Here is a 15,133-nt window from a genome sequence, read left to right as displayed (position 1 = left end):
CAAGTGCGGCCGCCACCGCCACCACCACTGCCAACAGCCCCCTTCGCCCCATGAGGTGAAGCAGAGCGGCCCGGACCCGCAGGAGACATGCGTGGCCGCGGAGCAGGCTGGGAGGACGGATGAGGGAGCTGCTTGTGTCGTGGTCGCCTCGGTCTGCAGTGCGCTGGTTGGCTGTGTGGAGACGTGTGCCGGGAAGTGTTGGGAAACAGGGTGGGGGGAGTCGCAGTGAAGCGACTGCTGGAGTACAGGAAGGCTCTGCAGAGGGATCTGTACAGGCTGAATCAACGGGCTGTGGCCAGTGGTAGGAGGTTCGACAAGACAAAAAAGTGCCTTGTCCTGGGTTTGGGTCAGAACAACCCCATGGAACGCTCCAGGCTTGGAGCAGAGTGGCTGGAAAGCTGCTCATGGCAAAAGACCTGGGGGCGTGATTGATGGAGCTTAACTCGATTCAGCTGGCCTTTATCAGCAATAGTGTGGCCAGCAGGGCCAGGGCAGTGATGGGGCTGCGGCATCACTGTTCAGTTCTGGGCCCCTCACTGCAGAGGAGTCATTGAGGTGCTGGAGCGGGTCCAGAGAAGGGCAAAAAGCTGGTGAATGGTCTGGAGAATGAGTCTCATCGCTGAGGGAACTAGGAAGGGGTTTAGCCTGGAGAAGGCTCATGGGGGAACGCTATTGCTCTCTAAACTGCCTGAAAGGAGGTAGTAGTGAGGTGAGGGTCAGTCTCCCAAGTAACAAGCGATAGGACAAGAGGTAACAGCCTCAAGCTGCACCAGGGGAGGTTTAGGCTGGATATTAGGAAAAAATTCTTCACAGAAGAAGGTGCTCAGGCATTGGCTGCCCTGGCTGCCCAGGGCGGTGCTGGAGTCAGCATCCCTCGAAGTGCTCACAAACCATATAGCTGAGGCTGACATGGTTTAGTGGTGGACTTGGCAGTCCTGGGTTAATGGTTGGACCTGATGATCTTAAAAGTCTTTTGCAACATAGCTGACTGTGTGATTCTATACAGGTAAATAGGTTTCTTTCTATGATCTCGGCCTTTGTACTGCTAATCTTCATCTCTGGAGCAGCAGGCTAGTGTGTTTTCACTATACACCACCAGTACAACAGTGCACCACCCAGTAACAGAAAATGCACCAGGAGGCACTGACGACACTTTAATACTTATTTACTACAAAACCATGAAGTAGAAAGCATTTGGAAAGCTTTCTATTCAATACTGGACTACCCAGTGTATGCATCTGCATAAAAGCGTATTTATACAGTTAAAACTGCTTATCCCCACCCTAGCCACTTGAGCAGTAACTTAAGTTCCTTGTACAGTCCTCTGTAAAATCACATGATTCAAACAGACATTCTTACATATAAAAACAGCACTTCCAGGTCAGCCCTGATGCATTTATACAGCTGTGCTCTGTTATTTCACTGTTCTTTATGCCTATCCACAACACAAAACTCTGGTCGTACAACAGCAACTCAGTCACTCTGCCTTAAGCCTTCATTCCTCTTGCACCTCGAAGCCTCCTCAGACAGAACTGCAACAATTCCCATGAAGATGCAGAACACAGGTCTTCATGAAGCCATGGGGCTTCACCTCCCACAAGCTGCAAGCAGAGATTCAATATCATGAATTACTTTAGAAGTTTTTTCCAAAGCCTCCAGGACGTACCCTTCACTGATTCCTTCTGGCTCACTCTCATTCTCTGTTTTTCTGACAGTAAGACCAGATGGATTGGTTTTTGCAGCAGATGTCCCTTCCAGAACATTGCTATTATCCAATAAAACTAGGGTTATTTTGTTAAGGAAAGAAAAATATAATTCAAACTCTTCCTCCTAATGAGAAAAATACTTCTCTGGATTCCTGTTCATCATTCTGCAAAGTCTCGCATTTCATAGCATGGCAATTACATAAAGCTAAAAAATAAAAGTGTATAACTTAAAATGTCTACAACATTTATAGAAAATGTCTTTGAGACTTTGATTTATCCAAAAGTTACCTTAAAAAGGAAATTATGTGATGTTACACTGCACATTCAACAGCTAGCACTTTTCGTACTAATCAAATTGAATGCTGGCTTGGAGAAAATTGTAAGAGTGGCTTTAAGCAGAGGCAGCGCAGCACACTTTTTTGAGCTATCTGAATACAGTGGAGTGGAACTTAGGTAATTAAAAAACAGAAGGGTTCTGTGCTGTAACAACAAGCCCCATGGCAACTGCATCATCCTGCTTTCAAGAAAAGATCAGCAGGTGAGTGTTAGTGAAGTTAAGGCAGTGCCCATTAAAGGGCTTCCTATTTTTGGTGATTTATTTATTTTAGTTTTATACACTGCCATTGCTTTTACTACTGGTGCTGTGATACAGAAATCAGACAAGCTAAACAATAAAAGGATAAATAAGAAAAAATGGCTTTATAAGATAAGAAGTGGGTAAAACAATAAAAGGTGATAACAGGATAGACAGCCTTTGATGATCAAAAATACAGATAAACAACAATGTAAAAGTGAAAAATCTTTACAGCTTTCAGAAAGGATACGGTTAAATCTCTGTATTTTTTCAAGCTCAACATCAGCAGACCTGTGCAAAAAAAAAATAGATTATTAAATGATGTAGTATCACGAAAAGTTCTCTTAATGTATTTTCTACTTCAAATTTTAATTTTTAGTAGTTTCCAGCAATACTAAAAATCAGATGAGCAAAATCCAAGTGAAAAAAAAAAGCAAGCTGTATTTTTGTCCTTCATACCTCAAGTAAATGGCTGCCATCTGTCAATCAGTTGTGTTACCAAAAATACGGACTCTGCTCTAAAAACAACCTCTTTGCTATATGTATGTATGTATGTACAGATACAACTTTTATTTCATCAGCTACTGAATCTGCTGTAATTTGAATACAAAGTGTAGTCATTTTAAATGATAAACCCCACTTTTTTAATACCTGAATGTGTTTGTATATGATGTCAGCAGACTTTTGTAGCATGTATTAAAAAGGACAAATGTATTAGCAAGAGATGTTACATGTCATTTAGCAGTTCAAAGTACTATTTTGAGCTGCTTGGTGCTCTGTTTAAAGATGCCTTTCTTAGCCTAGTTTCTCTTTTTCACCTTGCAAGATACTGTCTCTATAACATTAATCCTCCTTTGGCAAAGTCACCATAATTCTGATTTTTAAATAAGACAGGCAGAAGGTCAATGAAACAAGCTTCAGCTAGAACTCAATTTAGCTAACTTTTTAAACACTGAAAGAAAAATAAATGGACTTAAAATTATTACTTCTGACCCTTAGGAAATACAGTCTATGAAATTCAAAGTTTATTAGTCTTTTTGAGTTTTATTTTCAACTTATTTATAGGTCACTTATTTAGGATAAAGGTTATTTGTAGTCAATTATTTAGGATAAAGATTAATACCAATTTTCTTCAGTTACAGAGTGTTCAGTATATTCAGGAATCTCCTTCCTTTCATTCAAACTTCTGCACCATTTTATTGCTGTTCTTGTGTACCTACATTAACATGAAAAGTTACAAAAAAAAGTTATTTATATGAGAAACACGCTGCAGTAATTCAAGCAAAAAGACCTGAAGGCATTAAGCAATAGACCTGGATCTGAAAGAAAAACCATGAGTCAAAATCTAGCTTTTTTCTCTAGGTTCCCTTGCCAATTTTTGATTCCCATTTTTTGTCTAGAATCTTCTTCATATTAAAATTTGTGCTGTCACAGAAAATCATAACAAAGCTGTATGATTTGTAATGAATAGTTTACAAATGTTAATTTTTGTTTGTGAATATCTCCTTACTGAAAAGTAGCACAGTAAGCTTCTAATGATTCCCATAATGAGGCTGTAATTAGAGCAAGCAGATTAGAGAAAGCAATCTGCACGCAGAGGTCAGTATCTGAAAGTCAGTCTCTAAAGCAAAAATCTGATAAAGTGCTATCCACTTCTGTGTACCAGCTCTATATAGGACAAGGATTTTTTTCTTCCCCCCCGCCCCCATCCTTATCCACTGATCTAAGTGCCAAGTTTCAGCTCTAGTCACTTTTCTTAAAAGATATTACTGGAATAACCATAATGGAATGACAGTATGCAGAGGTCCTGAGCCATAAAGGTCCTGAATCTTTGCCAGATGAAACACAGAGCTTTTATCATGGTGTGTTTGGTGTTACCCCCCTTCCGTATATTTTCTGTAAATACCATGTCTTCATATAAGAGATCTGTGCAGAATTCTTTTCCATTTAACTTGTTTAAGTTACTTATACCTTTCATAGATTCCAGGATGACTTATTTGTATTAGCTGCTGTAACCCATCAGAAGTAGTTAACTTACACCAGCCTACATCTTCGTTTATCTTAGAAGAAAAAGAAAATTAGAATTATTAGTTTTCTGATACAGTCCAAAGAAAAAGAAAAAAAAAAGCAAGTATAATATGCCAGTTTAAGAATTAAGTATCTATGAACATTCCACTTTAAATACTTAATAGTCTGTATTTCACTAAGGATAGAATTTAGTTATTCAAGAATAAACTACATCCAGAAAAGTGTATAGAAATGTTTCCAAACCTGTAGAATATTCAGTTCTTCCTCCTTTTATCAGGAGTGAGTATATAGATTCAAGTTCACATCAGGAAGTTATACTGTATCTCTTAACACACTATCATATTTATATATATATAGCAATGGAACTGAAGTCAGGATGCAGAGGATTAAGCAGTCACTTCAGGTCTCCTTTTGCTGTTTCTGGTGTGGGAGAAAACTGTAATCAATTTGAATGAATTGTGGGGGCCTATAAGGATGCAGGGGAAGGACTATTCAGTAGGGACTGTAGTGATAGGACAAGGGATAACGGGTTAAAACTTAAACAGGGGAAGTTTAGATTGGATATAAAGAGGAAGTTCTTTACTCTGAGGGTAGTAAGGCACTGGAATGGGTTGACCAAAGAAGCTGTGAATGTTCCATCCCTGGCGGTGTTCAAGGCCAGGTTGGACAGAGCCTTGGGTGACATGGTTTAGTGTGAGGTGTCCCTGGACATGGCAGGGGCTTTGGAACTAGATGGTCTTAAGGTCCTTTCCAACCCTAACTATTCTATGATTCTATGATTCTGTAATAGAGATGTCCTCAGACACTTTAACATATTTTTGTGTCTTGTCACCTCAGGATAATAAGCAAAGGCACAGAAGCAAAAGTCTCAGAAGTCAACCTTGAATTCCACACTCATATTTTCTCTGTAGTGCCATTCAGCAAAAATCGACATAGTCGTTTTACTTCTGTAGTAAATAGATTTAAATACATACATGGGAATACCATATGTACAAGGTTACTTCTCCGAGTAATTTTTCACTATCCATTTACTCAATGGCAGGTAATTTGAAGTAAAAACCAAATACTCCCTTCATTGATCAATGTGACTTCTTGAAAGGATAGTTTCATTTGCTTCCTTAGGCATCTGTGAGGCACTAAAATATTTTTCCCCCTTGTTTCTGGTTAAAATACTGGCAATACATTAATGGTGGTATTTGCAGATAGTTCCTGTTTTCATTTAGATGACTATACAAGCTTGTGAGACAAACCTACTCTTGAGCTTCTGTACTCTTCCAAATGAAAAATGCTATGAATGAATCTCTCCAAAGTCTTCAGTTTGTATTTTACATGCATCAAAACTTTTGTTTCACGTTCTCATTAGTTTCCTAGTGATACTTTTCATGAAGAGTTTTAAGAATAACTGTAACTCATGACTTACCTGGATCTTGCTATAGGAAGAGCTGAAATCCCAGACCATATTCAAGGTCACCCCATCCCAAAAAGCAGCATGGACTTTATGATCCGAGTACACGATGAGTCTTCCTATGCTGGGAATAACCTTTTCATACAGCAAAACTGGCAACATTTCTCGTCCATCTGTCTCGGGTACCTAGAATGAGACAAATGCATTAAAAACTTGAGGAAAGGTTACTTACATCATTCAGATACTTGAATCTCTCCCAGATCTTCAATTCACTTGTTTTTCCACACCATAATGAGATCCCTATCATGCAGTTGCTTTCTGTTTCACAAATATACATTTACACTGCATGCTATTGGTTCCCAATATATATCTTGTGATCTTCAAGGATACACTAACCATTCTTCCCTACAGATTAGGTCCTATTCCCTATAGGGCCTGCATAATCAACCTTATAACACTGAAAGGTTTATAAATCTTCAGCTACATACCATTTTCCAGCAGCAGAGATAATAGTTATGAGTTAGTGACAGTTTAGTCTTGTAGCAGTTCTGAAGTATTCTGAGAAAAAAAAAACAACAAAGTATTAAGCATTTCATACTTACTACATTTTCTAAATAGTTGTGATCTTCTGTAAGTTTATAGACATACTTAGTGCTAATATAAACTCCTTTAATTTTTATACTTCATGTCATAATATGTATTACGTGCAATTTTAACTACTGTGCTTTCACAGTCAGAGGAATTAATGTAACAAAGATAAATTAAAGTTACTTGGTTGCCTGAGTGATGATGGAGGATACAGAATATGAATTTCCTGGTACGTCGGGAGGTAGGCTGTTGACCGAATACATCTTCTCTTCCCTCTGCAGTAAAAAGCAGAAAGGAGGTGAGTTAGTTACAGGTACTGTAGCATGAAAACAGTATTAAAAGGTTGCAAGATATGAAACTTCTGACCTCCCAGAAAGCAACTGTAATCACATTTTTCCAGAACACGGACAAGTATCTCCTTGAAAAGTACTGACCTGCAGTTGTATTCTTCAAGCCTTCTTCTGTGGGAAGAAACATGCATGGTTTCCATGCACTCAGTATGGACCAAGTAGTTCGCTTATCAGAGAGTCAACTAGTTCATTACTGAGTAACTACGACTGACTACAAGTCACAGGCTTGGTTTGAAAGGTACAAAGTCGATGCTTAATTCTGCTTTAAAAATACAAAACACTGCATGAGCCTTCAGAGGATGTCTATTCTGAGGAAGTTTAACAATAGACAGACGCAGAGAGAGGCAAAGCCATTTCTCCAGCAATGAACAGCAGGTCTGTGACAAAGCTAGAACAGAACTTGCATCTTCTAGGTTCTGTCTCTATACCATGAAAAAGAAAACATTTCCAAGTGCACAAAGATTAACCTCTCATCAGTACATTAAAGACTAAATGTCTCTTCTAAATTAGTAAGAAATGGTCATTATAGAATCCTACTGCAGTGCATACTTGAGCTTGTGAAATGAATGTTACAATGAAAAAGAATTTTTTTATCTGTAAGAAAATCATATCCATCTGTAACTTATAAAAATACATTCTGGAACAGAAAGTATAATCTCATTTTTTGTATGACTGATTGATTCACTACAGATTGCATAGGCAAATGTCTTAAAAAATAAGGAAACTGCTTAACATGCAGGAATTTAGAAAATATTTTAAAATTTTAGAACAGTTTTATACCTTTTTTGTTCCTTTCTGGATTGCATAGTGTATGAAATAATTTCCAAAAAGTGTTCCCTCTGACTTGAGAACTGAATCATCACCAGGATAGATTTCTATGATGTTTTTCCTACCATGGATAAATCTGAAAGAAATAACAAGTGTTTTAACAAGTATTTTAAATGCTGTGTCACTACCCAAGCAAAACAGGTTGGTATACTTCAAGAAAGCACAAAGCAGAAACATATTTTCAGTACGACTCCTACATGAGAAACCTTCTACTGTTTTACAAACACCAGAGTGTACCAATTATTTCTTCTAACACAGAACATTAACATTGCCAGGCTCTTTCTTTGGTAGTGTACATGGTGTGCAGGAGTTAAACAAGCTAAGGAAAGCTTTTTTTTGTGTTGAGGTAAACATATCACAAGAGCTCATTCTGCTGAGAACAAAATACAGCAATTCTAAAGAGAAAAGTCTTCATTTTCTTAGTGGTCCAGCCCTACCTATGTGTACAGAGAGCATCAGAATGAATGATTTCTGAAGGTCTTCACTTTCACTGCAGCTGTGTTTTTCCCTAAAATAAATGGTCATTCACTTGTGATCATACGGTATCTCAGAAGCCTAAAAAGCATTTAATGGACCAATTCTGTGACTCTGCGATTATGTGCCTGGAGTTTGGTAATGGGACTTACAAGACTAATTAGGTACAGCTACTCACCATATCCAAAGAAATGAGGTATAGTACTGAAGAGCTGCTGAGCATTTTGTTCAGAAATGAGATAAAAATTTAGGAATTGCACTGAGGAAAGTGAAGAACACTGGGCAGAAAGATTAAAGCTTTAAACACTGATTATGTTTTTATCAAAGACTTTTAGATGCTGCTAGCAACTGTAGAATTTTCAGGTTTTACAACAGATTGGAAAGGGCAATTTTAGAAAAAAGTTTGGGGTTTTGTTTTTGTTGTTTTTTTTTTTAACCGTACACCTGTAAAATCCACAGTTTAGCTGCCTGCAAGATGCGAATTATGTAGGTCACCAAGACATCAAGACCAAGATAGGTCACCATGCATTTACAAAGCATGAAATCTTCAGCATCAAAAGCAGCAATGTAATTTTTAAAGAAACCAAGCACCATTTTGCCAGTGGGAGCTCCAGCTGTGCAGTAAACCTTTAAGAACTCTCATACAGCACCTTGAGCAACTTTGAGCAAGTAGGTGGTGTCCCTGTCAATGGCAGGGGGTTGGAACTACATGATCTTAAGGGCCTTCTTCTGTGATTCTAAAATCAGATCACTACTTTAAAAGCCTTAAACATGATTTCAGATTGATTGTTTCAGACATACCCACTTTCAGACCTGGAAATACACTGTACCAGAAAATCTGCAGTCCAGTGAACAGCAGAAATGAACAGACTCTTACATGAAGACTGTGTACAATCTCTCAAAGAGTGAGAAAGGGACAAAGTAAGGCATCTTAAAGCTTAATTTCTGTAAAGTCTTCCAAACATGAAACACAGGATCTTCGACATACCTATAAAAAACACCTTGCCACCATACGATTTGAATTAGCTGAGGGCATGAATACTTTTCAATGTCTTCATTCTGAAAGAAGTCACAGAAAGTCCACCTGTATAAAATACAACAAATGCTTCAGTAAGGCTGAAGGTCAGATTTTTTCTTTATGTGCTGCTGATCGTTTCTGTATCGAGAACAGAAGGATGCACACTTATTAAAGGAAAAGAGACTAGGTATTTTCAGATTCCTCTGATTCCTTAATTACCCATACTAGTTACCAAATTAATTTTCTCAAACCTGCAAAGGTTTTCTTTTGTTTTGTTTAATTATTTTTAGTGGTGCTGACAGAAAGTGTATGCCACTGGCACAACTCAGAAGTATTATCTTCTCAAAAATGAAACCACACCAAACAGATCAAAAAACTGTGTGCTTTTTTCAGTATTCTTTTTTTCCTTTACATAGTTGTACAGCATGTCAGAAATATAAAAAATACTTTTCTCTGGACTAACTCCTGTATTTTAATTACAGTAAGATACAGAATGTTAGTTTCACAAACTTCGTGTCTCTCATTCCTAAAAAAATAAATACTATTATAGTAATTTAAAAAAAACCTTTCACAGCTAGAATTCAGTTATTTTGCTAGAGGTTGAAGTTCCAAATTACATATTTCAAAACATGTCAAGAACTATGAAGTAAACAAATTACCTGTGTAAGTGTGGGGCTCTGCAACTGAGTGGCAAAGCTGTAGGTAAATGAGAAACTGTTTCCTTTTTTCCAGGGTCTATTAAAACATCAGTTTCCATAGATGGATGGTTCTTTTTTTCACATGTCTGCATTACCCTCTTAGCATTGTTTAAGTTATAGCACATTAGTGCCAGTGACAAAGGGTATTTCCATTCTTCCGGGTAGGAGGAGACGGACCAACACTGTGTAACCCATATGTATTCACAAGAATGATTCGTGTAGAACAAAGGGACTCCATCTGTGTCTCTTTGGTCCTCTGGATTGGTTGATTCTCTGTATTTACCTTCAGCACAACCTTGATCATTCTTCTTACCCTCTATTCTCATTTGTTTCAATGACATTTCAGCAACAGGATTCTTTCTTGATTTTCCATACTGATCTCTGGTTTGATAGTTGCTGTTCTTTTCAGATGAGTGTAGGGATGCTGCAGATGACTGGCTGACTTTGCATAAGAACTGCACTGTGAATTCCTGCTGCAATTCTGACAGGTAAAGGTGAGCATAACCATCTACTGATGAGATTTTCACACTGCCATTGTCTGCACATCTTGTCAGATCAGCTGTAGCAGGGTCAGGCCATCTAATTTCTAAGATATCCCTGAAAATAATCTAAACCAAGAAAAAGGACTGGAGTATTCAGCAAGATAAAGATGACCTGCTTCCCACAATTTGCAATGGAGGATTACATTTAAATGAATTCAGTCCTGCAAGGTGATACATAGCAAGAAATATTATTCTGCATTTATTTGCATACATGTACTCAAGAAGAGGCAAAATATCTCATTTTTGTGTCTGCTTTCTTCTAACAGAGTTCTACCTAGCAATAATGTTTTAATATGCAGTATTAGCTGGTAAGGTACATGGTCAGCTGACCAGGCACAACTGTCCACTAGAGAACTAGAGCTTGGTAATTGTTACCTTGCTATAATGGATTGCTGAGTGTGGGAAGTAGCAAAACAATGAGCACTAGTTGAAAAGAGGACACAGAACAATAAGCTAGCAGTGAATTACCAAGGAAGTACAATCTTAAGAGCTACAGAAAAACCTGCTTTTGCTTTAACAAAAGCAACAGTTGATAAACAGTTGCTGTGGGCTGGGAAATTTACCCCCAGCACCCTGAACAGTGAAAGCTCTAAGTTAGGAAACATCTAGAGGCCCAACCATGCTCCAGAAGATGGTGGCCTGGGGTCGGGTGGAGAGTGATTCGGGGAAGACTCCAGCAACTCGCCAACAAAGTTTAAATTGACAAGCAGGTATTCTTTATTGCGGCACCGGGAGACACGGGGGATAGCTCCTCCTAACGTGTCTCAGCCGAACCTCAAACAGACTGTGATTATATTGTTGCTTAATATGCATATTCATTAAACATCATACACATTCATTAACCACCCGAGCACTGCTTTACATAATTCCATGCCCATTTTCACACGCACATAACCATGTGGTAGTGGTCTTCTGGGGATTGTTTTCTTCTTCCAGCAATCTTCATCATTTCTGGCAGTCTTTGAAGCACATGCAGTAGATAATGCTTACACCAGCTTAATTGGTTTGGTAACACTGCAGACATAATCATCCTGTCCTTCTACTTGTCAGGTAACTTAGCTGCAGCCCGTCCTGGACATCTGCTAGTTTCAGGTACTCTTTTATCTACATGTCCTGTTTTTCTATCTGGCTTTTCTTACACGTATTTTGTACTAAGGTCGTAAGGACCTAGAACTATATCAACTACAATAGTTTATCTTATACAAGGATTCTCATTATGTTCTCTAGCTGTACTCTATTTTTTTTCTTCTGTGAAATATATATCTTAGTTATTTTCCATTGCTACTGTTACACCACCATCAAACTTAACATTACTTAGAACTGATTCTACTTATTTACAAAGGTTTGTATTTCATTTTGTGCCTCCTTGTCTCAAGTGTGACCCACGTGTGCCAATGACAGAGCATCAGCGTACTGCTAAGTATGTAGTGATACTGTGTTTTCAGGAACTAAATGTTAGCATGAAGTATGCTACGAATGAAGTTTTAACACTTGCCTGCTACTAATGAAGTTTTAACACTCGGTGGCGCTCTTAAGTTGCCTTAAGAGTCTCACCATAGCGTGTACACACGTGTTCAGTGGGAACCCGGACAGGAGCTCCTAGAAATGGTAATGGGGGTCTCCGGATGGACCTCAGCCAGACCTGGAATAGCCATTCCTAGAGTAACATTGCCCCTGCCCTCCTGCAGCCTCCAGAGTCACAAAGGTGCTGCAGTGCAGAAACAATGGGATGCTGAATGTGACAGCTCTCAGAAAACACTGCCCTATGTCACCCAGTCTTCCCTCGCAGGTTTTCAGTGCAGGAAAGTGACAATATATAAACCAGCTCATTCTGGTGTATGTACAAACCCCTAGGTTTTAGTCTTACTATTGATGCGAGGAATAGTAATGGACTAAGGAAAGGGTTAAGAGTTTTCTTCAAACTGTGTATTGATTGTGTTAACTTAGTATGGGGAACAGATTATGTTCTTGTTCTTGCTAGTCTTGTGGTTAAACTGTAACTCAGAATAGAATAGGTAGTTAAAACACATTATTTAAAATCAGGGGCCCTTTTCCCTCAAGAAGATGAATGTCTGACAAGAACCTGTTTCAGCTAGTCTCTATAAGACTTGAGGTTGCCAGCTGGGGAAACTGCACCAAGGGTGAAAATTGCACAGCGAGGAAGACCTCATACTTCATCCAGAAGATCCCAGCCCAAGACCACCAGATGACAATGTGCAGGTGTAGACAGGAGAATGGTATTAATGAATTCTTGGAACTAATTGTAATAAACTCCTCCTATGTTTGTAAAATCTGATGAATATGTATGTTTGTGTGCAATAAATATCCAGCCTGTTGAGCTCTCAGTGTGTGAGTTAGGAGGAGCGATCCCCGTCACACCTGGCGCCGCAATAAACATACCTGCTTTATAACTCTTTGTGAGTTATGAACTTCAGTTCCGTAAATCACTATGAGTACACAAACTCTTTGGTGCTTGGCTACAAAAGATGTAGAGAGAGGACTAAATAAACTGTTGAAACTGTAACTAAAACTAGCAGTATTCTAAAGTTGTTAGCTGCACTCACCAAACTGTCCTCTGTACATCATCAAGGCCTGTGCTCATCATACGCATGCGTGTAAAGTTACTGGAGTCCACCTTGCCAGGCTCCTAGGGATGTCCATTGTACAACAGCATTATATGTGTAACTCTCACCTTTTTTCTTTCTGGAGGTATAACATGTGAAGGTAAGTATGGGCGAGAAGAGAACCTGTTCCGGAAATCTAGAGCTCGTACAAGTCGTTCCTATTGAAGTGAAGAGAAAAACAAACCAAAACAAGCCTGTTACGGGTTTGTCTACACATTGATGACGTTTAAAGCTGATTTTATCCCTTCTGTTTTGCAGCAGAGGCTGAGAGATCCCCGCCGTATCACACAGAGGAACTCTGCTGGAGAGCAGAATAAACTGCACGCCGGGCACCCCGCACCACGGCTGCTCCCCGGAACCGGCGCCGGCATGCACGGCACGGCAGGGCAGAACCCAGAGGGAAGCTCCGAGAAAGCATCTCGACACTGGTCCGGCACTGCACATCAAGGCCAGGAGCACAGGGATCAATCAGCGGGGGCGACCCCAGCGTACCCGGTGAGCGCTGCGGCAGAAGGCGGTCCGTTGCCGGGTGCTCTGGGCCGGCTGCAGCTGGTGGGAAGCGGCGGACCGCGCCGCGTCGTACCGGTACTCGCAGCCGCAGGGCGAGAGCAGCAGGCGGCCCCCCCCCGCGTAGTGCACCTCCGCCGAGTCGTCCCCGTACAGCACCATCAGCCGCTCCGCCATGGCCGGGGCGGCGCAGCCTGGGCCGCAGCCGGCACCAGGAACTGGGAAAGCCCCAGCTCACGGGTGCCGCCTCCGCCGGGCGGGAAGGGAGGGATGGGGCGTGGCGCCGAGCTCACCGGCCACACAGCGGGGCTCGGTGGGGTCGCTGCGGCCTCCTGCCTGCAGGGCAGCAGGCGGAAGCGTGACCCGGTTTATACACTGGGTGGGAATACAGTTTCAACTTGTTAGGGTTCGTTATTACCTGCTGGAAACACAAGTATCTTTTTGTTGCTCCAGAGATGAAGATTAGCAGTACAAAGGCCGAGATTATAGAAAAAAAACCTATTTACCTGTATAGAATCACACAGTCAGCTATGTTGGAAAAGATCTTTAAGATCATCAGGTCCAACCATTAACCCAGGACTGCCAAGTCCACCACTAAACCATGTCACAACTTCAGCTATACGGTTTGTGAGCACTTCCAGGGACGCTGACTCCAGCACCGCCCTGGGCAGCCTGTTCCAATGCCTGAGCACCCTCTCTGTGAAGAAAGTTTTCCTAATATCCAACCTAAACCTCCCCTGGTGCAGCTTGAGGCTGTTTCCTCTTGTCCTATCGCTTGTTACTGGGTGAGGAGAGACCAACCCCCACCCTCCTTTCAGGTAGTTGTAGAGCGCCATAAGGTCCCCCCTGAGCCTTCTCTCCCCTCAGCTGTTCCCCATCACACTTGTGCTCCAGACACCAGCTCTGTTGCCCTTCTCTGGACCCACTCCAGCACCTCAATATCTCTCTTGTAGTGAGGGGCCCAGAACTGGATTCAAGGTGTGGCCTCAACAGCACCCAGTACAGGCGGATGATCACTGCCCTGGCCCTGCTGGCCGCACTACTGCTGATGCAGGCCAGGATGCTGTTGGCCGCCTTGGCTGCCTGGACACAAGCTGGATCATGTTCAGCTCTGTCAGTCACCATCTCCAGGCCCTTTTCTTCTGGGACCTGTACCTGTGCTTTAAGAAAGACCTTGTTCAGCAAGTGCCCTGATACAGAGCAGGGCTACCTGGAGCACAGCAGCAGCAGCACCAGTGCATTCCTTCCTCCCAGCTACTGTACAGGAGCTGTGGGTGTCTCCCCACAGGGTCACCTCTAGAAAACAAGGAGGCCAATGGCCAATCTGCCACATGTCCCGAAGACAGATTATATTTAAGTAACTGTCTGGTCACTGCTCCTGTGTATTTATGCATTTGCAGGGCAGGGAAATCTAACAGGTATCCCTGTACTCAGGACTGAGTTGCAGAAGCCCTAGCTGAATGGACTGAAAGATTAATTTACCAAAGGCCAGTTTAAAAATTATGCCTAATTGCATTCAGTACAGATCTCCATTCTTTCTCAGCAAAGCAGAGAGTAGATCAACACCCAGTGAAGTGGCTACAGACAGCTATGCATCATCAGTCAGTCTGCTTCTGTTTGCAATACCCTTTTAAATGACTATTATCCTGCATTGTCCTTGCCTGAAGCAAGTTTCAAAGTAAGTATCAGGATTACAAATCCTTCATTACTCTTTATGATTTATGGACAATGCATTGTGTGTTACTGGCAACTTCACTGTTGTGGCCAGAACCCTCAGCACAGGAACTGTGG

General features: G+C 41.0%; 1 protein-coding gene across 2 annotated transcripts; it reads right to left on the bottom strand.

The window, feature by feature from the left end:
• Positions 1–1,140: 1,140 nt before the first annotated feature.
• CUNH5orf34 (chromosome unknown C5orf34 homolog) lies at positions 1,141–13,525 on the bottom strand. Of its 2 annotated transcripts, XM_061469438.1 has the most exons (12): positions 13,328–13,525; positions 12,904–12,993; positions 9,631–10,277; positions 8,942–9,037; positions 7,432–7,555; positions 6,485–6,576; positions 6,202–6,271; positions 5,729–5,899; positions 4,252–4,340; positions 3,404–3,496; positions 2,531–2,571; positions 1,141–1,781 (listed from the first exon to the last, which is right to left on the bottom strand). In XM_061469438.1, the coding sequence occupies exons 1-12, from the start codon at positions 13,517–13,519 to the stop codon at positions 1,588–1,590; spliced, it is 1,899 nt and encodes a 632-aa protein (XP_061325422.1). In that variant the 5' UTR covers positions 13,520–13,525; the 3' UTR covers positions 1,141–1,587. The 2 variants fall into 2 exon arrangements, with proteins under 2 accessions (XP_061325422.1, XP_061325423.1); XM_061469439.1 differs by lacking the exon at positions 8,942–9,037.
• Between the last annotated feature and the right edge of the window lie 1,608 nt (positions 13,526–15,133).

Source organism: Pezoporus flaviventris, unplaced genomic scaffold (genome assembly GCF_033815535.1).
Source record: "Pezoporus flaviventris isolate CSIRO_AGI_PZ_B2104156 unplaced genomic scaffold, CSIRO_AGI_Pfla_v1 ptg000057l, whole genome shotgun sequence".
Classification (NCBI taxonomy): domain Eukaryota; kingdom Metazoa; phylum Chordata; class Aves; order Psittaciformes; family Psittacidae; genus Pezoporus; species Pezoporus flaviventris.
This window is presented reverse-complemented; position numbering and strand designations above follow the sequence as displayed.